The sequence below is a fragment of the Bos indicus genome, chromosome 18 (genome assembly GCF_029378745.1).
Source record: "Bos indicus isolate NIAB-ARS_2022 breed Sahiwal x Tharparkar chromosome 18, NIAB-ARS_B.indTharparkar_mat_pri_1.0, whole genome shotgun sequence".
In the NCBI taxonomy this organism is placed as follows: Eukaryota; Metazoa; Chordata; class Mammalia; order Artiodactyla; family Bovidae; genus Bos; species Bos indicus.
Window position 1 is genome coordinate 47,388,104 of NC_091777.1, and position 26,539 is coordinate 47,414,642.

The window sequence follows — 26,539 nt, forward strand, 5'->3', positions numbered from 1 at the left end:
AAATAAAAAATGAGGGATACAAATGTGTAGATAGGCAATAAAAAATAGCACCCACCCTTTCTCTGGGCTCCATGGATGTGAAGCATGGGAACTATGCAACATCAACTCTAGAGGGCTAGAGAGAAAGAGAAATCCTTAGAAAAAGCATGGTTAAATTAAGGCAAAAAATGAAGGCAGAACCTTTAGAGTTGGGGTTTAACATATTTGCAGGGTTCGTGACACATCTGGCATTTCCAAGGGCAAAATGAAATATAAGCACAGAAGTAGAGCAGAGAGCGGGTTAGGATGTTTGACCAGTGGTTGTACTGACAGCCAAAAAGTAGGGCTGTCATCTACCCTTTGCAGACATCCATCTGTTTCACATGTAACCAGAATCACTAAAAAAACATGTATCTGGCTGCATTAGGTCTTAGTGGCAGCACATCGGATCTTTATTGCATCATGCACACAGTAGCACGTGGCTTTGGTTGCTCTATGTCATGCAATTGGATCTTAGTTCCCTGACCAGGGATCAAACCTACATCCCCTGCATTGTGAGGCAGATTCTTCACCTCTGGACCACCAAGGAAGTCCCAACAAGAACCAGTTTTTATTCTCCCTAACTTCATTTAGTGGAAACAGTTAAATGGTTGCCTGGGTTGCTGAGTGAATTAGGAAATGCCAGTCTGATACATAATCCAGTAAGGAGATTCCCAAAGAGCAAATGTTTTGAGATCATGGAGTGATGCAGAATGTGGTCTTTGGATAAACATGCAGTCCCTATTTATATCTCCCAGAAAAACCTGAATGAAAATTTTGGTTATCTCATTGTTGCACAAAGAATAAATGTCTATCATTCTTCAGTTCCTGAACAGTCTGAACTTCTTACTGTATTATTCAAGGTCTTTCATATTTTGTTCACTTCCTACTTTTCAAGTTTAATCTATCACTAACTTATAGCATATACTTTATATGTCAACTGAACATAGATTGCTTAATATTCCCAGGACTTGTTTTGCCGTTTTCCACGTTAGCAGTGTTTCTCATGCCTTTTCCTGTGCTTGGAATGTTCACCCGTTATAATTCTCAGTTACCAGCTATCAAAATATATTCACCAAAGCCTGAGATCAGCTATCACTCTTCCATTGAGCCTTTCCTAGTCCTCTCTGCCCTTTTCCTCTCAGAAATCATAGGTTACCAGTAATTGAGTCTTCTATAATATGTCAAAATTCACATCAAGTTTATGAAGTGTAGATACTTATTTCCATTTTATAGTTGAGGAAACAGAATTTAAATAGTAGTTAATCGTTTTTATTAATTTTTTTTTACAGATGGAAAATAGAAATTTACATAGGAATTAACTGTTAGTTTTCAAACCATTATTGTAATAGTGCATCTTTAGAGATAAATTGGGAAGTAAAGGCTATTTATTCCAATCCCTTTCTAAGTGAACAGAGGGCAATAAAAAAAAGCAATTGGACTCAGCAACTATAATTAGCAAGATGGATCTGGCAGAGTACCAAATCAATCAATCTTAACAGCTTGATAAGGTTTTCAAAAAAAATGACATTGAAATTATGAAAGAGGGACCTCCCTGGTGGTCCAGTGGCTACGATTCCACACGCCCAGTGCAGGGGGCCCGGGTTTAATCTTTGGTCAGGGAACTAGAACCCACATGCTGCAACTAAGAGTTCACATGCTGAAGCTGAAGATCCCACATGGTGCAATGAAGATCAGAGATCCTGAGTGCACCAAATAACAGCTAGAGCAGCCAAATAAATATATTTTTTTAAAAAAGCATCCAGCAAGGTTTAATATCCACTTGTATTAGTACTTTTTTCCCCCACCAAACTAGGAATCTAGGTATAGAAGACAGCTTCTTCAAACTGTTTCATCAGACCACCCCCATCAAAACATATACACTCTTGACATCATGCTTAATGGTAAAATATTGAATAATTTCCTCTTAAGATTGGGAGCAAGGCAACAATGCCCACTGTCATCACTTACATTTCAGCAATTATATTAGAGGTCTTAGCCATTGTAATAAAACAAAAACAGAAATAAAAGGCATATAGACTAGAAGGAAAACTATCTTTTTGCAGAGATGTTTGATTATTTACCTCATCTGTCAAACCAAAAAAAAAAAAAAAAAAAAACAACGAAAACAAGTTAGGTCATACACTTAAATATAAATGCCAAAACCGAAGACTGATTATTGGCAAACATAAGAGTTTTGTGATTTAGGGACAGGCAAATGTTTCTTAGATCACAGAAGACAAAAAACATTAAAGGTTAAAAGTGATAAAGAGTTCATCAAAATTAAAAACTTGTCACCAAAAGACATCTTTAGGAAAATAGGCAAGGAACAGACTAGGAGAAAATATTCACAAAACATATATTGATACATGACAAAGGACTGGTAAAGAGGATACATAAAGAACTCTACAACTCAATAATTTTTAAAAATCCAATTAAAAATGGTCAAAAGATTTGTATATTTTATAAAAATATGCAAACAGCCAAAAATCTTATGAAAGAGAATGCAACATCATTAATTAGCAGGGAGATGCAAATTAAAACCACTAAAATGCCACTGCACACTCACCAGAATGGTTAAAATTAAAAAGGATAATAACTCCTCAAATTGGGTTTTTGTAGAACAGGTACTTTCAGATATTGTTGGTGCGGCTGTAAAATGAAGGAAGATCTGGAAAGTTTCTTATAAAACTAAATATACATCATTTTATGACTCAACAATGCCACTCCTGGCTCTTTACCCAAGAGGTTGAAAACCAGGGGCTTCCCAGGTGTCTTTAAGTGGTAAAGACTCTCCCTGCCAATGCAGAAGATGTAAGAGATGTGGGTTCGATCCCTGGGTCTGGAAGATCCCCCAGAGGAGAGCATGGCAACTCACTCCAGTATTCTTGCCTGGAGAATCTCATGGACAGAGGAGCCTAGTGGGATGTAGCCAGGGGTCCATGGGGTCGCAAAAGAGTTGGACACACTGAAGCAACTTAGCACACATGAATGAAAACCATAATCACAGATTTGTAAAGGAATGCTACTGAAGTTTTTAGCCAAAACAACCCAATATACATCTTTATGAGAACTGATGTGTTCTGTGCTGTGCTTAGTGTTCTGTGCTGTGCTTACTCTTTGCAACCCCATGGACTATATAGCTCGCCAGTCTCGTCTGTCCATGGGATTCTCCAGGCAAGAATACTGGAGTTGGTTGCCATGCCCTCCTCCGGGAGATCTTCCCAACCAGGGATCAAACCCAAGTCTCCTGCATTGCAGGTGGATTCTTTACCTGAGCCACCAGGGAAGCCCATAGATTAGTAATACAATAAAACAGTACCCAGTGATAAAAAGGAATGCATTTCTGATAGCTTCAACAGTATTTTACATATATATATATATATATATATATATATATATATATATATATATATATATATCAGAGAAGGCAATGGCACCCTACTCCAGTACTCTTGCCTGGAAAATCCCATGGACGGAGGAGCCTGGTGGGCTGCAGTCCATGGGGTCACTAAGAGTCGGACACGACTGAGCGACTTCACTTTCTCTTTTCACTTTCATGCATTGGAGAAGGAAATGGCAACCCACTCCAGTGTTCTTGCCTGGAGAATCCCGGGGACGGGGGAGCCTGGTGGGCTGCCGTCTATGGGGTCACACAGAGTCGGACACGACTGAAGTGACTTAGCATAGCACATATATATATATATATAAAATCTCAAAAACAAGCTCATTGGAAGAACACTTACACAAACAAGTATATTTTGTGTGATTTCATTTAGATTAAACTCTAAAGAGGCAAAATTAACCAGGTGTCCCCCTCTAAAAAAGAACGATATTTGCCTCTGGATGGCTGGGTGTGAGTTTTGATGACATCTGAGACATGAAGGCAATTCTTAAGGAGACAGTAAACTTCTGTATCTTTATGAGAGTTTGGATTACATATACACATTGGTCAAAACCAAGAAAGTACGCTCAAAAATTTCTGCATTTTTCCTGTATGTACATTGAAACAGGCAAAGATTGAACTCAGTAATATGCTTGTAAAGTATTTAGGAGATACTGTACTGATGTCTACAGTTCACTGTGAAGTGCATATAATAATTAGATGGATTAATGGGTGCATAGAGAAATGGGCAGATATACGACAAAGCTAGTGTAATAAAATGTGAAGCATAGGATATAGGTGGTGAGCATATGTTCAGTGTAAAACTCCCTCAAGTTAGCTGTATGTTTGAAATTTCTCATTAAACTACTGGAAAACAAAGAGACTTTTAAAAGTTATCTTTGAATGCCACCAGGCAAGATATAACTTCAGTTAGATTACTGCAATACCAATCAAGTGAGATTTTTCTTGCTCCTTATTTTTCTCTTCTCCTGGTTCAATTCCAGGTGAGCCAGAGACCACCTATAGAGAGGGATAAAGTAAAGGAGTCAAATAACAGACTGGTATATCAGAGAAGAAACTAATTTTTTTATTCTTTCCAAGTTGCAGAAGGTGGAAAGTTTTTGATTTAGAAGAAGTATGAAGTAGTGACTTCTTCCAGGGAATATTTTAATTAGCAAAAATGATTATACTTACTGAGAGTGATCTCAGATTTATTATCTTACAGTGACTGAAGAAGTTATTCAACCTGCCAAGATTTCATCCGTACTCAGTTGTGCCTGACTTTTTGTGACCCCATGGATTGTAGCCCTCCAGGCTCCTCTGTCCATGGAATTTTCCAGGCAAGAATAGTGGAGTGGGTTGCCACTTCCTACTCTAGGCGATCTTCCCTGACCCAGGGTTTGAACCGGAGTCTCCTGCATTGGCAGGCAGATTCTTTACCACTAGTGCCACCTAGGAGCCCCCAAGATTTCATCCAGGAGCAGAAAGAGAACACACAGGCATATTCACAGTGGTGGTTAATGAAATCTTTTGTTTGCAAGCAACGTGTGGCATCTTATTCAATTTACTGTATTTGTTATTAGTTGATATGGATTTTCTGGGTATACAATGCTATCATTTGGAAATTACAATAGTCTTACCACCTCCTTTTCAATTCTTACATCTATAATTATTTTACTTACCTAGTTGCCAATCACAATTCTGTAGGCTCAAATAAAAGCCAATATCAGATTCCCAGGCTTCCCAGGTGGCTCAGTGGTAAAGAATCTGCCTTCCAGGCAGGAGACATGGGTTCAAACCCTGGCCAGACATGACTTAACAACAACAAATCAGATACCCAGCTAGTCACAGCCAGGTACATTTTATGAGTTGCTCAGTAGTCGGCTACCATGCAACAGATACACAAGAGAACCACAAGCTTTCCATAACCATCATATAAATACCAACACATGTATAATAACTGACATATTCACAGTTACCTACTAACTCATTCAGCCAACAAAACCACAAGCCTATGGCACCACATCATTCTCTACCTCATATAAGTAATTCCATAGTCAGAAAATACCCACAAACTACTTCCTGTTCTCCTCCAGTCACATACAAGTGCAAACACAACTCACACCTAATCCAAAAAAATAGACACACCAGAGTAAACACTACAGAGCAACATGACTCCATCCACTGCCACAATCGTTGCACAGAAGTAGCTCAAGGTCAGACACATCAGGTCAGGCACAGGAAACCGCTCCTACACACTTAAACACAAACACACTACACCACCAGCTGTGTGCGAGGTCCAGTTTCACGCCCCAGGGTTTCCCCAGGGATAAAAACCCATCCTACTCACAACCCTGGACTACAGACCTCATCCAGGTCACATCCAGGGTCGACATCAGCATTCCTACCTGGAATGAAGGTTGGGTACTCAGCACACACAGGCTTGACATTCCTAGTTTCCTCCTTGGCTTTTGCAGGCCTCTCTCGGGCTATGGCATCATCGTTCAACAGGCTACACCTGGCTGTGCATGCGCACTTCTACAGGCTGAACCGCCCTGTAGTCTGGGCCATTTCTGACTCTGCAAATTTTGGGGGAATAGCTTGTGAAGGATAGGTGTTAACTGCCCTCTAAATGTTTGTTAGAATATACCTGTGAAGCCATCTGGTTCTGGACCTTTGTTTGTTGGGATTTTTTTGCTTTTTAAATAACTTCTTCAATTTCAATACTGGTAATTGGCCTGCTCATATTTCTTCGTTCTTCCTGGTACAGTCTTGGGATAGTATTCATTTCTAGGAATTTGTCCATTTCTTCTAGGTTGTCCATTTTATTGGCATATTTGTTTGTGTTTGTATTTGTTTGTAATCTCTTAAGATCCATTATATTTTTGTGGTGTCAGTAGTAACTTTTATTCCTGATTTTATTGATTTGGGCTCCCTTTTTCTCTTGATGAGTCTGGCTAAAGGTCTATTCAGTTTATCTTTTCAAAGAATCAGCTCTTAGTTTCATTCAACTTTTGTATTGTTTTGTGTGTATTTTATTTCTGAGCTGATCTTTGTGATAACTTTCCTTCACCTACCTTTTCATTTTGTTTGTTCTTTTTCTAGTTCCTTTAGATGTAAAGTTAGGTTGTTTGAAATTTTGATGTCCACATTTTAATTTCTGATATTGGGAATTTGTGTGTTCTCTCTTTTCTGTTGATTGCCTCTGATAGAGGTTTGTCAATTTTATTTATTTTTTTAATAGAACCAATTAAACTTTAATTGATTTTATCTATATCTCTAATTTTCTCTTCCCTTAATTTCCACTCTACTTAATTTTGTTTGCTTTGGGTTTAACTGATACTTTTTAATACTTAGAACCTTGATTTTGAAGGTAGAATTTCCCTCCCTTCTGTGTAATTCTATTCAGCTGTCACTCAGAAATTTCAGTATGCTGTATTTTCTTTATCATCATGTTTAAAGTTTTACATTTTCTTCATGATTTCTTCTTGACTTATGTATTCTTTAGACATATGGTATTTAAATATTATTTTGCAAAATTTTCCAAGTATTTTTATTTTTGATTTCTAGCTGAATTCTATTGTGGTTAAATAATATATTTTAAGCCCTTTAAATTTACAGGGACTTATTTTATGGTCTATGGTGATAAATATCTTACATGCAGTTGAAAAGAAAACATTTCCTGCTGTGGTTGAATGAAGTGTTCTATAAATGTAAAGTTGATATAAATAGCAGGTCAAGTCTTTATTTTTGTGTCTACTTGTCCTATAAGTAAATGAAAGGAGTGTTGAAATTTCCAGCTATAATTAGAGATTTTTCATTTTTGTCTGATTTTGCTTCATGTAGTTTATAACTCCAATAATATATATGTTTTTTGCCTTTTTATGCTGTGCATGGGGTTCTCGTGGCAAGAATACTGGAGTGGTTTGCCATTCCCTGCTCCAGTGGGCCACATTTTGTCAGAACTCTTCACTATGACCTGTCTGTCTTGGGTGGCTCTGCACAGCACGGCTCACAGCTCCACTGAGTTATGCAAGCCCCTACGCAAGGACAAGGCAGTGATACATGAAGGGGCAGGATGTTTAGATAACATCACTGACTCAATGGACATGAAATTGGCCAAATTCCAAGAGATAGTGAGGGACAGGGAGGCCTGGCATGTTGTAGTCCATGGGGTTGCAAAAAGTCGGACATGCCTTAGCGACTGAACAACAAAAATAGGTATGTTGGACCTCCTGGTGTTATTCCAGAGGTCATTACTGCTGTGTTACTGTTTTTTGTTTTCTTTTTCCTCTCTGAGCTTTGTTTTGGATACTTTCTTTTGCTGTGTATTCTAGACTTTTTCTGCTCTCATGTCTAATCTGTTGTTAATTTCATACACTTCAGATGTTGCAGTTTCATTTCTAGAAAATCCATTTAAGGTGTTTTTTTTTCTTTTTAACCTTAAAACCTTACATTTCTCTCACCATGTCCATGTTTTCCTATACACTGGATCTTATTTATAATGATTCTTTTAAACATCTTTGCTGTTTCTCTTCTCTGTCATTTCTGCATCTATTTCTATGAACTAATGTTTTTCTGCCTCTTCAAACATCTATTAACTCTTTGTTTCAAATTTATTTATTTATTTGGCTGCTCCAGGTCTTAGTTGCAGCAATATAGGATCTAGTTCCCTGACTAGAGATCAAACGCAGGCCCCCTGCATTGGGAATGCAGAGTCTTAGCCACTGGACCACCAGGGAAGTCCCAAATGTCTATTACTCTTGACTGGATGTTGGATATTCATTTGCTGTCAGCAAAGAGATGTCTCTATTCTGCTTAGACTCCCCTTCTCTGTTTTGCAAAGTATGGCATTCTAAATACAAAATTATTTTCCTTCTAACTTTGTCATATAAGTTCTTATACAAAGGGCATTATTATCCATTCTTAAGTGGTCATACAATGTTCTAAGTACAGTAAGAAACCACTGGGGAAAAAAGGTGTAAGTAGATAATCTCACGGAGTTCCCGGGGAGTCTAGTGGTTAGGTTTCTGGGGTTTCACTGAAGTGGCCCAGGTTAAATCCATGGTTGGGGAACTGAGATCCCATAAGCTGCATGGTGTGGTCAAAAAACTCAAGACAAGCAAACAAAACAGAGAATGTCAAACACTGATCTGACTTTGATACATCTGAGGTAGTGGTTAAAAATATACAAATGCGTAAGACTTATCCTTAAACTTAAGATTGTGGCATTCAGTCCATGATCACTTCATGGCAAATAGATGGGGAAACAATGGAAACAGGGACAGACTTTATTTTCTTGATCTCCAAAATCATTGCAGATGGTGACTTCAGCCATGAAACTAAAAGACGCTTGCTTCTTGGAAGAAAAGCTATGACCAACCTAGATAGCATATTAAAAAGCAGAGACGTACTTTGCCAACAAAGGTCTGTCTAGTCAAAGCTATGGTTTTTCCAGTAGTCACGTATGGATGTGAGAATTGGACCATGAAGAAAGCTGAGCACCAAAGAATTGATGTTTTCTAACTGTGATGTTGGAGGAGACTTGAGAGTCTCTTGGACTGCAAGGAGATCAAACCAGTCAATCCTAAAGGAAGTCAGTCCTGAATATTCATTGGAAAGACTGATGCTGAAGCTGAAGCTCCAATACTTTGGCCACCTGATGTGAAGAACTGACTCATTAGAAAGACCCTGATGCTAGGAAAGATTGAAGGTAGGAGGAGAAGGGGACGGTAGAGGATGAGATGGTTGGATGGCATCACCAATTCGATGGACATGAGTTTAAGCAAGCTCTGGGAGTTGGTAGACAAGGAAGTCTGGCATGCTGCAGTCCATGGGGTTGCAAAGAGTTGGACACGACTCAGAGACTGAACTGATATTGCTAACTTACCCTTACAGATTCTGATTCACTTGGTCTGGGTTGGTCTCTGAAATTAATACTTGGAACAAGTTCCTGAGTTGATTTTAATTGAACATTCAAATTTTAGAATCAATGACTTATTTTCATTGTTACAGATCTCACAAAATATGCTTTCATTATTCTCTTTGCCTTCTTCTAACTGCATAATAAACTTATCAAAATTCATTTCTAATGTACTTTATTTTCAGTTTATCACTTATCTCTGCTGTCCCCCCACCCCCACCTCCTAGTACAGGAAAACAATATTTGTTAGTTTTCTTGCTTTATTTTTCCAGGTTTGGAGACCAGGTATGATACAAAGACATTATCTCCAGAAGAAAACATTTCTGAAATAAATTTATCTAAATGGAAGATAAAGAAGTGAAATACTTGACCTTGAGAATTTCATTATTCAAAATAGCTGGCAGAGTAAAGTCAAGATTGAGAAACAAGAACTTCAAAATGAATATTTTAGCCAAATTAAAATCATCTATGAAAATATATCTATTCACAGAAAAGATACATCTCTCACCCTACATCACAGATCACAGAATTCCTAGTAGAGAAACATTTATGAATGTAAAGAATGTGGGAAGACCTTTAATTATGGCTCAGATCGAATCAAATGTGAGAAAAATTCATACTGGTGAGAAGCCTTATGTATCTAAGGTATATGGGAAGGCCTCTAGAATTTGTGAACAACCAGCTTGACATTTGAAAGTTCATAATGGAGTGAAACCGTATGTATGTCTAGAATCTGGAAAGGCTTTTAGTTTTGGCAGAGACCTTAGAGTACACAAAAATATTCATTCAGGGGAGAAACCCTATGAATGTGAAGAATATGGGAAGGCATTTTGAATACATCAACAACTCACTCAACATATAAAAATTCATAGTGGAGTGAAAGCCTATATATGTAAAAAATGTGGGAAAGCTTTTAGTTAGGTAAAGACCTTAAAGTACAAAAGAATATTCATTCTGGGAAGAAGTTCTATGAATGTCAGATCTGTGGGAAGACCTTCAACTCTTCCAGATACTTTAGAGTATACCAGAAAATTCATACTGATGAAAAACCCTATGAATGCAAGGAATGTGAAAATCTTTTAGATTATGTGGACAACTTGGTCAACATCAAAAAATTCATACGGATGAGAAATATGAATGTAAGGAATATGGGAAAAAACCTTAAGACTTCATTCATACCTTAAAGCTCAACATAGCATTCATACCAATGAGAAACCCTATGAATGTTAAGAATGTAGGAAGGCCTTTAGGCAGAGGGCACATCTTAGTAAGCATCAAAGAATTTGTATTGGTGAGAAACCCTATGAATATAAGGAATGTGGAAAGACCTACAGATGGAGTTCAACACAATCAACATCAAAAACTGCACACTAAAAAGAACTTGTGAATTTAAGATACATAGAAGGGGCTTTGAAGTTCATTCAGTTCTTACAGATCATTAGATAATTCATAATGGTGAGAAACCAAAAATATGAATGTATGGGGTGATACGGCATGGCTTTTGATAGAATGAACATTAGTGAATGTACATTAGTAGAAACCCTGTGAATTTAAGGAATGTGGGGATGCTTTTCACACTTTATTGAACATCAGAGACTTAATAATGTCAAGACTCTAAAAATGTAAGAAATGCAGGAAGGCCCAATATTCATGTCTCTATGAACATCTGAGAATTCATAACCTTGTAGTGTTGATATAAAAGTGCTTTTTCTTTCACTCTGCTCTTAATGGAGTGTTAATACTAGGAGGAATATTTGGGAATTTTTTTTGCAATTCTTACAATTTATTAGGTGTAAAAGATTTCTTGCCAGGTATCTTAATCTAATGAACATATAAAATACTTCCAAAACTGAGACAGTAGATAGGCCCCAGGCTGAGCAACTGGAGTCTGTCCCCTGTGGACAGATATTCCAAGATAGAAATAATGGCAGAAGTGAAGAGGAGGTGAGGCCTGCCCATATAAAAGATAAAGAGAACATATTATTTCTCATTCTTGAGATCAAGGAGACCTTCCCAACTACACATGTGCAGAAAGGCTCCTCAGAGTTCAAAGGCCACCAGTAGTAGGTGATGTCAGTCATCCCATAGGCCTCTGCACTGGAATCCATCTGAGCTAAGAGATATGCATGCACACAAGGGAGGACCCCCAGTTATATTAAATACAGACTCAGAGCCAGCAAGATGACTGACCAGAGGAAACCCAGAAGAAATGCCCCATATAAGGAATTTAAGCTACCACGAAAGCATGACACTCTCTCTCTGGGCCCACCTGTGTGCATTTACTCACGTTCTTTTCTTTCCTCCTAGTAATTCACTACTTTCTGTCTCTTTGTTGACATTCATGTCCGCAAAGCGGACAAGCCAGGGCCTTGTCACTGGCCCTCGTGGTCTAGTGGCTAGGACTCAGGACTCTTGCTGCAGCTTCCTGACTTCAACCTCTGGCTAGGGAACTGAGATCCTGCTTAAAGTTGCTGCAGGCCAAGGCCACCTGAGATCAAAACCACTCAACTCCTGTTGGATGTCTGCAAATTTGTATAATCTCTTAATCTACCAGTTGTCGAACTGAAAGAAAGCCTTTAGTCACAGCCCATACCTAGTCTATCACATCATTAAAATACACAGCGATATACTTATTAGCTCTGTGCCTCAGTTGTAAAACAGTGATAATACTGATCTAATTGAGTTTTTATGAGGACCTGTAAATCTTTGTTAAGATTATTTAACAAATATTAGCTACTGTTGATCAGATAAGCAAGAGCATTACCATTAGTGAATTCTTAGAGAAAGACACTATGTTGGTAATGATCTTAGAAAAGCCTCCAATTAACTCCATCTTCCTATTCAACTTTAGATGACTGACTTTGAATAAAGTCCTGTAAAATACAGAGAACATGTGAGACAACTTCATTCTTGATGAGCTGCATCAGGAAACTAATGCTGGAATAAATACTCTGGAACTAGTGGCTGTAAATATATATTGAGAATATAGCTAATTGCTGAAGTAGAAAAGGGTATGAAGCAGTTTGCTATTAATAAACTGCTAATAGGAGATATCCTATAATCTACACTCTCTGCTCACAACCCGGAATTTATTAGAAATGATCAAAAGGATAACTAAGAGAAAACTGTCCATTAGTAAACCTTCTAAGTTGCCATTATAAAAATTTTCAAACATACAGGAAAGTTTAAAAAGTACAATGGAAATGTATTTACCATCCTACCCTCCACCCAGTTTAAAAGCTAACAGTTTATCATATCTGGCTTATCTTCCTATAAGTAATTTTCAACATAACCCTACTATAACCACATCTTCTAAAATATATCATGTGACACATGTTCAGATCTTCCCAGTTGTCCCAAGATTGACTTTAATAGTTATTTACTTTTGTTTTCTAAAAAATTATTTTATTATTCTTTTGTTATTCTATTTTTTTGGTCATACTGTGTGGCATATGGAAACTAAATGGATCAAACCCACGCTCCCTGCATTGGAAGCACAGAGTCATAACCACTGGACTACCAGGGAAGTCCCTACTTTTTTTTTAATCTAAAGTAAACTCTAGGCTCAGAAATTGCATTTAGTGATCTATCTCTTTTAGTCTAGTTTAGTTCTTCACTTTTATTTTTCTTCATGAGTTTTCTTCTTAGAGTCCATGTCGCCTTGCAGGATGGTCCGTATTTTGGATTGTTGTGCTTGTTCCCTAATGTTGTCATTTAATTTATTCTGCCGTCTATATTGGAAATTAACACATTATTGACCAGAGACATATTAATACATCTTTTGCTACCCAAACATTGTGGACCAGAGTGTTTCAGTATTTTTTACATGACAAATAACTGGCCACAGGCGTTGGTTTCTGCAAAACTTCCTGGTCAGTAATGTGTTAAGTGTAGAGAAAAGATTAAGTTTGAATCAAACAATTTTGCAGAATATTTCCTAAATGATGTATTTAGTATTGTCATATATCAAGGTACAGACTGAAATCACAAGGATAAATTTGAACATATGGTTAAGGTGGTGACTGTCAACTCTCCATTTTAGAGGGCCTTTTTTTATTCTTACAATTAGAAAGTAACTTATGGAGTGATTCTAACCTCCTCTTGGAAATTTATATTTTATTTGTTTGATTCACAGAAAAAATCAGAACAAAAATAGGATACCACTCAGATGAGTGATAATGAATTGCTACATATCAAAACCTTTAAGAGGTGATGAAAGTCATCTTGCTGTTGATGTTTAGTTGCTGTCATGTCTGACTCTTTGTGACCCCATGGACTATAGCCCACCAGGCTCCTCTGTCCATGGGATTTCTTAGACAAGAATACTGGAGTAGGTTGTAGGCTGCCATTTCCTTCTCCAGGGGATCTCCCTGACCCAGGGATTGAACCCACATCTCCTGCATTGGCAGGTGGATTCTTTACTGCTGAGCCACCAGGGAAGCCTCAGGTCTTAATTCTGGTCATTTATCTGGTTTCTTTTTCCACACTTGACCTGTCCTAGGAAAGCCATCTTACAAGAACACTAACACTCTTTAACAAAATTTGGGAAATCAAGATATTGTTCTGAAACAGTGTCTGTCACACAGTGGACACTTGATAAAACTGATGATGTAATTAAAACCCAAGAAACTAGAAAAAGAACCAATTAACCTAACTACTGCAGAATGAAATCACTTATATGGTTAAAATTAGAAATCAATGAAAGAAGAAATAAAACCTATTAAATTTGTGTGGAAAAAACACCCATCTAAATTAGACTTATAAATTCGATCTATATAAAGACAAGAAATATGACAGCATTTATAAGATAATATATATATTTATGGAAATTTTAAAAATAATAATACTAAAGAAAATATTTTGGGTTTTTTTGCTTTTTATTAATTTAATTGGAGGCTAATTACTTTACCTCCATGGTTTTTGCCATCCATTGACATGAATCAGCCACAGGTATACATAAATTAAATGAATTAAAATTCATTCAAGATGAGGTAGAAATCTGCATAGTCCAATACACATAGCAGAAAAATTAAAATTTGGCCGAAGTTCTCTCTAAAAACAATACTTAAATCATCACTTAGAAACTCTAAGGATAATCTCTAGAAGAATTTTACAAGCTCATTCTAGAAGTCTAAACACTGGATGAAGACAGCTTCCAAAAAATCTAAATAAGCTTAATCTGTGAATATGAATGCAAATATTCTAAGGAAAATGTTAGCAAAACAAAACCAAACATGGAGGAAAGCATGACTTGAGAGGCAGAACTTTGGACTGAAACAACCTGAATCCCAAGATTCTGAGCCAAACTTGGATAGAGATAGCTCCATGAGAAGGTATCTCCAGTTGGAAGAGTGACAGAAGAGATTTTTGTGGGGCAGAGAAGTGGAAGGAATCCATGATACCAGTAGCTGCCAGCAAGTACTTAAATCCCAAGGAAAGGGAATCTTATCTTACTAGTGGAAGTCTGTTCTGAAGAAGATGGAAAATCTCATTGTTTTTTTCTTCTTTATTCTGTCACTTGTTGGCGCTGGAGGAAGACCGAGTTGTGGCAAGGATACAGCAGAATGAGAAGACTAAATAAAGCTCTGTTGCTGTAACTAGAGCCAGGAAGGGGTCCTCTGGAAACTAAAAAGTTCTAGGAAGACAGGGGAGAGGAGGCAACTCAAGTTAGAGATCCCTTAAAGTATATGAAGTCGAGGGTGCACACGTGTAGATCTGACTCTAGGCAGCACACCAAAGGCCTTGAGAATCGAACTAGAAGGTAGACCATAAGCCAGGTCTCAGAGTGGGTCCTAGGTGAACCCCCTGAAAGATAAAGCACACTGGTGCTGCAAATGCTTTGCAAAATGAACTGACATTGGAAGCCCAGGGCACAGAAAGTACATTAGAACTTACACACTGAATCTGAATTCAACCTACTAAGATAAACAAACCAAAATTATGCCTCCCACAGAATTTAAAATAGATTCAAAGAATCAAATTATTCAAAATGTCTAGCAAACAATAAAAATGTATTCTGCATACAATGGAATAGGACAATTTTAACAACTCACAATGGAAAAGAAAAAAAGAAAAAGACATCAACACTGAGATGATTCACGTTAGAATTACCAAAGACTTTTAAACAGCTATTAGAACCATGTTTCAACAAGTAAAGGGGACTCTAAGCAGAGACACAGAAACTGTAAAAAAAGAACCAAAAAGAATTTAGTTTTAAGGAACTTTAACTAAAAATTTTTATAATTTTCAGATGTATAAAAGGAAATTTTAGAACTAAAACATATGATGAAAATTAAAACCTATTTGATGGGTTCAGCAACAAAATGGAGAAAACAGAGAAAAGATTTAGTGAACCTGAACTTGGATCAACAAAAAAATTATGTAACAGAGAAAGATTTAGAATAAAACAAACTTATTAGAGCCTCTAGGATCTGAGGGACAATACCAAAGGGTTTGTTATTTGTGTCCCTGAGATTGTTAAAGGAAAAAAGAAAGTACCAGGAAGAAAAAAAAATATTTATAAGGAGTTAATGGTTGAAAACCTACCAAGTTTAGCAAAAGACCTTAAACTTACAGATTCAAGAAATGTAGCATATCACAAAAAGGATAAACTGTAAGAAACCATTGCTGAGACACATCATAACCAAACTGCTGAAAATCAAAGAAAAAAAAATATCAAAAGCTTCCAGAGAATACAGATGCATTTTACATATTGGAGAACAATGTCTTGAATAACAGAACTCTCACTGAAAGTATGAAGGCCCAAGGGTAGTGGAACATTTTTTAAATGCTTTAAGGAAAGAAATGTCAACCCCAATCTTTGTCCAGTGAAAATGATCAAGAATGAAGGATAAAAGATATTAGATAAAGAAAGACAAAGAGGATTTGCTACCAGCAGGCTTGCTCTAGAAGAAGCGCTAAACAAAACTCTTTAGATGAAAGGAAAATGATACCAAAGGAAAACTTGAAACTTCAAAAATAAGAGCTATAGAAATGGTAAATTGCTGAGTAAAAAATAAAATTGTTTTTTTCTTTTTATAAATATTTACTGTGCTAAAAAGCAAGGAGTATAACACTGTCTCATAAGGCTTGCAATGTATGTAGATATAATAAATATAATAATCATAATATAAAGAGGGGAGGCTAAAAAGACATACATTGTGGTAAGATTTCTAAATATAACATGAAGCACTAAAATGTAACTCAAAGTATACTGTGAATTACATATACTGTGTATATCGCAATACTCTCCAAAGTGAATCATCCCATGTTGAGAAAAGTTTGAGAGATCTCTGGCAGTATCAACCATAACTGAAAACCCTTTATACATACCCTGGGATTAAATAATTTCAGTCTTTGTATAAAATCAACAGAAATACAAGCATACACACACACACACCCCCACAGATAGACATATACAAGAATATTTACAGCCACATTTTTATTACAACACAAAATTATAAAAAAATACAAATACCCATCAAGAGGATTGATAAATAGCAGTATATTCTTAAAATGGAATAGTATACAGAATGTAAATGAATACACTACTGCCACATGCAATAATGTATGAATCTTTAAAACGTTGAGTGAAACCACACAGAAGAATTTATAATGAATAACAAAATACATATATAGTTTGAATAAGTAAGAAAACTATTTCATGTTAAAAACCGGGAAGTGGTCAACTTTGGGGGTAGTAACAACTACATTTTATTCTGAAGAGTGCAATAAGAAGTTTATTTCATATTTTCTTCCTCTTATGGAGGGTGATGCTTATAACCATTTTGTATCTTGCCTCTGCATGTACTATATAAGCACTTAAAAAAATAAACTGAGTCAGAACTCAAAAACTTAGAAAATTAGCTTCATTGCTGATAAAAAGTTCAATATCAATGAGCACACCCATTTCATATGCTAGTAAACATAGATAAATATTTATGTGGTACAGTACATTAAATTAATAATTATTATTACATTTGTGATTAAAATTACCTCATATATATGTTTAAGCATGCTTTAAAAAAACAAAGTTTTACAATAACTTAGAAAGGCTTCACAAAGAAATCACATCATTTATTACTGCATTTCCATGTTTTCTCCCTTGTGAGTTCTCTGATGGACAATAAGATTTCTCTTATAACTGAAGGACTTACCACATTCATTACAAATATAAGGTTTCTCCCCTGTGTGAGTTCTCTGATGTACAATGAGATTTGTCTTCTGTCGGAAGCACTTCCCACATTCACTACACTTGTATGGTTTCTCTCCTGTATGAGTTCTTTGATGATGAATGAGATATGATTTCCTGCTAAAGGCTTTCCCACACTGAGGGCATTCATAGGATTTCTGCCCTGTATGTATTTTCTGATGTACAGTGAGGGTTGCTTTCTGGCGAAAAGACTTCCCACATTCATTACAAATATAAGGTTTCTCTCCTGTATGGATTCTCTGATGTAAATTGAGATTTGTCTTCTGACTGAAGGATTTTCCACATTCATTACATTCATATGGTTTCTCTCCTGTGTGAGTTCTGTGATGATCAATGAGGTATGACTTCATTCTAAAAGCCTTCCCACAGTGAGGACATTCATAGGATTTTTCCCCTGTATGTGTTCTCTGATGTGCCACGAGGGTTGTCTTCTGGCGGAAGGATTTTCCACATTCATTACAAATATAAGGTTTCTCTTCATTATGAGTCTTCTCATGAAGAGCAAGGGTTGTCTTCTGGGAGAAGGATTTCCCACATTCATTACAAATATAGGGTTTTTCCCCTGTATGAGTTCTTTGATGTACAGTAAGGTTTGCCTTCTGATGAAAGGACTTTCCACATTCTTTACAAATATAGGGTTTTTCTCCTGTATGAATTCTCTGATGTAGGGAGAGTGTTGTCTTCTGGCGGAAAGACTTTCCACAGTCACTACACTCATATGGTTTCTCTCCTGTGTGAGTTCTCTGATGACGAATGAGGTGTGATTTCAATCTAAAGGCATTCCTACATTGTGGACATTCATATGATTTCTCCCCTGTATGTGTTCGCTGATGATCAGTGAGGGCTGTCTTTAGGCGGAAAGACTTACCACATTCATTACAAACAAAGGGTTTCTCTCCCGTGTGAGTTCTCTGATGATCAATGAGATAGGATTTCCTCCTAAATGAATTTCCACACTGATGACATTGATAGGGTTTTTCTTCTGTGTGAATTCCCTGATGCAGAATCAATACTGATTTCCTGCAAAAGGACTTCCCACATTCAGTGCATGTATGCTTTTTTTCAATATTGGTTGTTCTTCTTCTTTTATTATAATCAGATGTGTTTCCCCTTCTATAAGTTCTACTATGTGTAACTGGGCCTCCTCTTTTTAAAAAGGCTTTCTCACAGTCATTATATTCAAATGACTGTGCTGGAGTTTCCATCTTATGATATTGTGTGATCGTTTCATTATGACTGATGGTCCTCCCACATTGATTATGAGATTTGACTCCAGAGTGAGCTGTCTCTGGTTTAGTATTGTGGAGTGATTTCCCATACCCATTACACTCACTAAGTCTCCTTCTTGTAGGACTTAGATTACTGATGATTAATTCTGAAACATTTTTTAAAATCTTTTCACGAGTGTCATATTCAGGAGGTAGCTTTTTTGAATTAATAGGGTTTTTACTCAAAGTAAGTGTCTTTTCACATGTACTACCATTTTCGTTAACCAGCTTTTTGTGGTTGATTAATATAACTGATCTAGAATATTTATCTTGCTGTTCCTTGAATTTCAATAAAAAGTCTTCAGCTTTCCAGTTTTCTTCTAGAAAAGAATATAATTAATAACAACTTGTAAATCTTACATATTTTCTATGAAAAGGAATTGTATATATATATGAGGCCAAAAAAGATCAAGGACAAACTATTCCTTGCCTGGGAAAAGACATGGAACCTAAATTAAACACTCTACCTCAGTGTGGAAAAAGGTGAAATATAAGTAATGAATGCTAGTAACATTTGCACTTTGTACCAGAACTTCATACAGAAAGTAAAACAAAGACAAGAAGCAGTAAAGAGAAGAGACACAAGAATAGTGGAAGAGGAATTCATGCTTGGATAGGTGGATTCAGAGGCAATGAACTGAACCTATGGCATTAAGATTTAAGTAGGATGAACAAGACAAATTAGTGGAAAAGCTAGTTCAGGGAAAATTTTAGAGGTAAGTGTTTGGAGGACACAGATTAGAGCTTTTAAATGTTCATCCCTAGATTGTCAGGTAAAATACGTCCAGTTGTCCCACCACCCCTCTTCCACACAGCCATCGATAAATCTTTCCAAGTATTGATTATTTTCCTAGCATTTAGAAAAAAAAAAATCCTATAGTCTACACTCTAATCCTCCATATAACTGGGAGTCATTTTTTCTTGTGAGGTAAGTACAAAGAAAACACTCCCAGCAGGAACTTTATTTTTATTAAAAACAAATGGGGTGTTTTTCGCCAAATTGTGCAGCATGCAGGATCTTAATTCCCTGACCAGAGATTGAACTCATACCCTCTACAGTGGAAGCCCAGAGTCTTAACCACTGAATCACCAGGGAAGTCCCCCAACAGGAACTTTGAAACAAACTAGTGTTTTGTTTACTGGTGTATTCAGATTGCTATTTTTCTTTCAAAATTGCTCAATAAGAAAACACTCATGACAATTAATTATAACTATTCTTTTCAATTGCTAACTTAATTATTGAGGTTTAAAGAAAGAATCAAGTCTTTCTCCGATACAGTAACATTCTTAACTCCAGTTTTCCATATGTGGACCAGAAAGATTGCTCCCTGTGGTTCTAGATCACTCATTAACCTTAGCCTTTATTTCTCTTATAAATTTATAGTTATATTTGAGATCATCCATATCTAATGAAACAATGTTAAATCTAGGCTCAAAAGTCTGTTTCTTCATGAGTTCATTGCCTCATGAAGGCAATGAACTCTAACATAGAAGGAATTTCTCCTGTAAACAAAACTTTACATCACTTAAACTCACTTTATATATTCGAACAAGTTTTCAGGGTTGTCCACATATCTGAAAAATCTCACCCATAACAAGTAAAGCCTCATATTTATTGCTGTATATATACCTCACTTATTCCTAATCACATGCTTTACTTACATTCTTTTAATCAGCTGACTTTTTTCCTAGTCTTATTTCTAATCATATTTAGAGAATCTTCAAGAAAATGCTACCACTCCATGATATCAAAACCCTTCACATATGCCCCACCATCAATTTAAGGACTGTTTCTTTATAACTTGAAAACAATTATAGTTTATAAAAATAATTCTAACAAATCTTTTTACAAGCTTACATTGTATCATAAATATTTCATTAAAAATGCAAACTTTGACAATAATCTTTTCTCATAACTCTTTATTGAAATTCTTTATTGGTTATTTTCTTTGTATTCTTCTGAGTTTACATTAACACTGCAGATCATAGATAGGTAGTGTCTGTTAGAATCCACCACTTCAATCAGATGTACAGAGCCATGACCTGAGTTAGAATCCACCACTTCAATCAGATGTACAGAGCCATGACCTGAGCAAATACTTCTGAAAGGACTTATCAGTACATGCTTTGTGAATGGAGGACAAAGAGATCTCCCCTATACAGTTCCACAAACAGAAAAAAAGCAACTGACTACTTAACATATATACTACACCAAAGAAAGTACAAAGGATATTATCTTTGAAAGAATGAATCCTTAAGTATAAACCATGTACAGTCAAGTATCAAATTATATAATCTTTAAGAGTTGTATGTGTCACAGTTATAAAAAACATGGGAATGAAGAAAAAGGAGAGGTGGATATGCTGGGGAGTAGTCAAGGAAGAGCAAGGATAGAAGTCATGACTTCAAAGATACACATTATATGGAAGGGTGAACACAGTGAAAAGTACAGACATGATAACCCTTACATGTATAGAGGACATTTAGGAGACTAGATCAAGTGGAAATTAGCAAGAGTTTCCACAAAAGAGAAACACTTGAAAAGACCACATGACAGCTTACTATGGTACTCCTTGTATAAAGGAGAATTTCAGTTTCATATAATTAACAAAAAGAAGTAGAGAACAAGTATCCTATCAGGAAAGTAACAATGTAAGTTGAAAAAATTAGGACAAAAATTATAGCAAAGCCAAACTGTAATTACAATTTCAAGACATGAAATACGGTAGCTGTCAATCTGTATGATATTTATGTAGAAGTGAGAAAACTACAGCGAAAAATAAAATATAGGAGGATGTAAATATATTTCACAGGCTTATAAGCACAAACTGTGAAGAGGTTCCCAAAAGATTATGACAGAGACAATCAAGCTGGTATCACAGCAGGAACAAAATAATCTGGAAATAGTTAGTGGGAAAGAATTTAAGAGCTAGGAAAGTTGGAATAAGTAAGACATCAGAGTGCAGGACTTATGAAGGACTAGAGTGAAGGTGGGAGAAATGTGCCAAGAATGTCAATGCTAGAGGTATCTATATAAAACAAAGAGTTTAAGTTCTCAGAATGGATGATACTACTATAATTAAAAGGTAGATCTCTTGATGACAAATTAGAGAAAAAAGACTGAGAGTCTAGAGAAATAATTTACATTAAAAAAAAAAAAAAAGATTTGTGTGACTATTATGTATAAGGCACTGTTCCAGGCAATGTGGCCAGAGTGTAAAGAGAACAGACCAAGCTGGAAATAATCACTGAGAGAATCAGGGTAAGAACAAGTCAATGTTTTACCCAAAGCAAGGGACGGTTTCAGGTAAGATGATCATCGATATACAATGAACCATGAAAACTTACTGTAAAAAAATAGTAACTATGGAATTATCTGTCTTGGTCAAGGCAAGAGAATTTTTAAATTAACAGCTAGACTTGTGGTGAGAATGGGAACTCAGAGTTAGCATAGCAAACAAATCTGAAATGATACTAAAGATATGGAGATAAACCAGAAAGCACCTGAGAAATACTAACAAAGAATTTTTTCTTTCTTAAAGATAGATAAGAATGCCTAAAAGAAACCTATACAATGGCTAGATGATAAGGGACTGAGAAAGCTAGAAAAGGACAGAAATGGATGAAAAGATCTAAAAGAAGGAAGGCTTACAGTACATTTTGATTAAGAGTGGCAGTTAGGCAATCAATTAGGCAAGTAAGAGTGGCAAGCAAATTAGGAAAGTCTATTATATAGGGTGAGTGGTATTTGAAAGTGTAATTTGAGATTTTTGCAGGCACAATGGTCAGTCATTTCAAAGGTTAGGACCCTTTAAAAGGACACCACCAAAACATTTCAAAGGTGTTGCCCACCACACAACCACTTTAAATTTATTTTTCACTAGATCTCATCTGCCTGAGAGTCAGAAACTCACCTAAGCAGGTATGACCTTTAAATGATGTCCATGGTTCTTCTCCTCGTTCCAATTTGAGGATCACATCAGGCTTGGTCATGTGACACCCTGATTAAGGGAAGATTTGGATTAAGTTGCTTAGATGTTAATACATTTGAAAAATCAATAAGTTGAATTTCCATTCTGCAAAGTAAGATACTCCTTCGTGTAAGAGTAAACGTAACACCTTGTACTAAGCAAGTGAAGACACAATTATCCTTTGTGTCAACCAAAGAGAATTCATCCCTGAAATCCAAGATCACATGTATTTTAGGCACTCTCAAAGGAAATGCATGCTACTGAAAGTTTCAAAGAATTTTTCTTACCTACAGAAATGAGATGGCAATAGTTTTCCAACATTACATCCATGTAGAGTGTCTTCTGAGCAGGATCCAGGTGCTGCCACTCTTCCTGACTGAAGTCCACAGTCACATCTTTGAATGACACTGATCCCTATAATGGTTTGGAACTGTGATCAGAAAATTGAACAGAAATAGGGGACTAGATTTTTATTTTATAACTTATTTTATCTTTTGGCTGTCCTATATAGCATGTGGGATCTCAGGTCCCCACCCAGGGACTGAACTGGTGCTCCCTGCAGTGAAAGCACAGAGTCTTAACCACTGGACTGCCAGGGAAGTCCTTGGGGACTAGTTTTGATCCTGCTCCTTTCTGGCATTCATATGAAACTTGTAAAGAAAGCCTACCATTTTTCTTGTTTTGTGATTTAGATTGTAAGGGAAGCAACAACAACAAAAAATCAAAGTAGAAATACTTGCCACCAAATTTACTTAATAATGCATTCTAAAAATGTATTGTGAAGTCACTTTGTAATCCCAAATTGCGTTAGTTTACTGGGGTGCCAAGATATACAAAACACAGTCTCTGCTCACAAGAAGTTACAGCTGCAAAGCATGCAACACATACTTTTTTTTTTTTTAAACACATACTTTTAAGAAAGTATGTGTCAACGCAAATCTACAAGACTGGTGGTAAGGGTACTACAACAGAAGTATGTTACAGTGTATTACAAGGCAGAACAATTTTTCAGGCTTCACCAATGAGGTAATTTTTTTTCTCCTTTAAGATTAATGTGTTATGCAGGAAGAATATGGTTTTAAAATGCATGGGCATGTATGTAGTATTTACATACTACCATAAGTAAAATAGATAGCCAATGAGAATTTGTTGTATGACTCAGGAACTCCAACTGGGGCTCTGCGACAACCTAGAGGGGTGGAATGGATGTGAGGTGGGAGGGAGGTTCAAGAGGGAGAGGACATATGTATACCTATGGCTGATTCATGTTGATGTATAGTATAAACCAACACATTATTGTAAAGCAATTATCCTTTGATTAAAAATAAATTCTAAAAAATGCATGAATGTGACATATCCAGCAATAATAGAGTGAACTGGTCAAGAAAACAATCCCTCAGATGATAATTTTAAAATCTGTACACAATACATAATAAATAAGTAATAGAAGGCACTGGAAGGACACCAAAGTAAGCAAAAATTGGAGAAGAGTTTATTCTTAAGCAATAACAATGAGTAAGAATTCTTAAGTTTGTGGCTATTTTGCATGAAGGTATCCACCCCAAAGTCCACAGCTCTGCAGGCAGAAAACCAGTTTACTTCCTCAAAGGTGACAGAGGACAGAATTGAGGACTAGTAGGTGAGCTGAAGATTTAGCGACATTTATCTAGAAGTGAGAAAACTACAGGAAGAATGAGACTCCAAATCTGAGTATAAATTTTGCCAGAACTCTAGTTTGATAGTCAAACTAAGCAATTGTTAAGAGAGATCAAAGGAGACTTAGGAAAAAGCAAACAGACACGAGAAAAGAGTTTTGAAAACCAGAAGTGTACTGAGTGAGATTCCGAGATTTCTGCATTTTTGATTAACAGCATTACACAACCTGCTTATAAGTTAAGCAGAACCTACAGCCTTAGTGGACTGAGGTGTCAGAAAGTTGGGGCTAACAAAGCAGCAGGAATTATAAAAGGGTGAAACACTAGAAGAAAGAGTACCGCAGAAAGTAAGCCCTCAAATCTAAACGTTAATATATACCAGTTCTTTGAGAACTAAAAGTACATGAACATCACTCATCACGGGACCAGAGTGAAAAAAGCAGCAGGAGGAAGCTGAAGAGACCTAACTATCAGCTGCTTCACACTTGGGGTGTAGGTAAGAGGACAGGGAGGGCAGGGTTTGAAGCTTGATTCCAAGCAAGTTAATTGTCTACTAGAAGAAAAATAAACAAAAATCCTCAAAAAACAAGACATACAGAATTTGGATTACTACAACACATTATTCAAAAGATCCTGGTTTCTAGCAAAAATTACCAGATATGTAAACAGAAAAATAAGAGGGGGAATATAACCCATATTCAGAAAAAAATAGTTCATGGAAACTAATTCCTAGTGGGCCTAGATGTTGGATTTTGCAAAAAAAAAAAAAAAAAGGCTTCAAAACAGCTGTTCTAAATGTGTCCAACTGCTAATTGCTAAGTCACTTCAGTTGTGTCCGACTCTGTGCAACCCCAGAGACGGTAGCCTACCAGGCTCCCCCGGTCCCTGGGATTCTCCATGCAAGAACACTGGAGTGGGTTGCCATTTCCTTCTCCAAAGAAGTAATGAAAAATCTGGCATGGAATCTTGAAACATAAACTGATAAAAAAAACATGAACTGAAAATTCTAGACCTACCAAGTATAATAAATGAAATGAAGATTTCACTATATAGGCTCAATAGCATAGGAAAAGGAACAAACATTAACCTTGTAAATGCAGACATACTTTGGAGACATCACAGTTTCAGTTCTAGACCACTACAATAATCATTGCAATAAAGCCAGTCACAAAAATTCTTTTGATGATGCACTGCATATAAAAGTTACATGTACATTATATTGTAGTCTATTAAGTGTGCAATGGCATTATGTCTAAAAAACAATGTATATGCCTGTCTGAATTAAAAAATACTTAGATAAAATGTGTTGATCATCACTAGAGCTTTCTGTGAGTTGTAATCTTTTTGTAATAGTAACATCAAAGATCACTGACTACAGATGATAACAAATACAATAATAATGATAAAGTGAAATATTTCAGGAATAGCCATCTTGACAGAGACATGAGCAAATACTAAATACTGCTGGAAAAATGGCACCTACAGACTTGCTCAACTCAGGATTGCTAAAATCCTTCAATTTGTAAAAATGAAATATCTGCAAAGTGAAATTTAAAAAAGCAAATAAAATAAAGTATGACTATTTTGATCAACAGAAATTAAGCCATCTGAATAGAAAGGAAATGAAAAAGAAAAAAATGAATAACAGATTCACAGAGATTTTGGGGTCAATTTCAAAGTAATGCAAGACAGATATAATTGGAGTCCCAGAGAAAGAGGAAAAAAAAAGATCTGAAAAAATTTTAAGGACATAATGGCATAACATATTCAAAATAAGCAAAAACTTGACTTATACATTAAAAAAGCTTAATGAACCCCCAAAAGAATAAAAACAAAAGAAAACTACACTCAGAAAATCCTAATCAAACTGCTAAAAGCCTAAGAGAACATCAACCAAGAATTCTGTACTCAGCAACATTACCTATTAAAAACAAAGGCGACATAAAGCTATATGAGCAGATAAAGTCTGAAAGAATTCATCACTAGCAAAACTGTACCAAAAATGGTAAAAAAAAAAAAAAAAAAAGGTCTTCAGGCTGAAGGTAAAAATGACACCAGATGATAAACAAGGTCTTTAGGAAAGAATGAAGAATTGGAGAAAAGTTTT

General features: G+C 36.1%; 1 protein-coding gene and 1 long non-coding RNA gene across 6 annotated transcripts in view; both read right to left on the bottom strand.

Moving 5' to 3' along the window:
- Nucleotides 1-1,268: 1,268 nt before the first annotated feature.
- Nucleotides 1,269-26,539, bottom strand: part of ZNF567 (zinc finger protein 567) — a 46,691-nt gene continuing 21,420 nt past the window's right edge. For 3 of the 5 annotated variants that reach the window (XM_019979046.2, XM_019979047.2, XM_019979048.2), the window contains 3 exons: nt 23,065-23,191; nt 22,721-22,807; nt 16,753-19,126 (listed from right to left, as the gene is read on the bottom strand). In XM_019979046.2, coding sequence (XP_019834605.2) covers nt 17,406-19,126; nt 22,721-22,807; nt 23,065-23,191 — 1,935 coding nt within the window. In that variant the 3' untranslated portion in view covers nt 16,753-17,405. Of the gene's footprint in view, nt 4,424-16,752; nt 19,127-22,720; nt 22,808-23,064; nt 23,208-26,539 lie in introns of those variants that run through there. The other 2 variants (XM_070772028.1, XM_070772027.1) reach the window with 2 other exon arrangements.
- Nucleotides 20,712-22,714, bottom strand: LOC139177292 (uncharacterized). Its single transcript, XR_011561785.1, has 2 exons — nt 20,895-22,714; nt 20,712-20,849 (listed from the first exon to the last, which is right to left on the bottom strand). It is a non-coding gene; the product is annotated as an uncharacterized lncRNA (long non-coding RNA).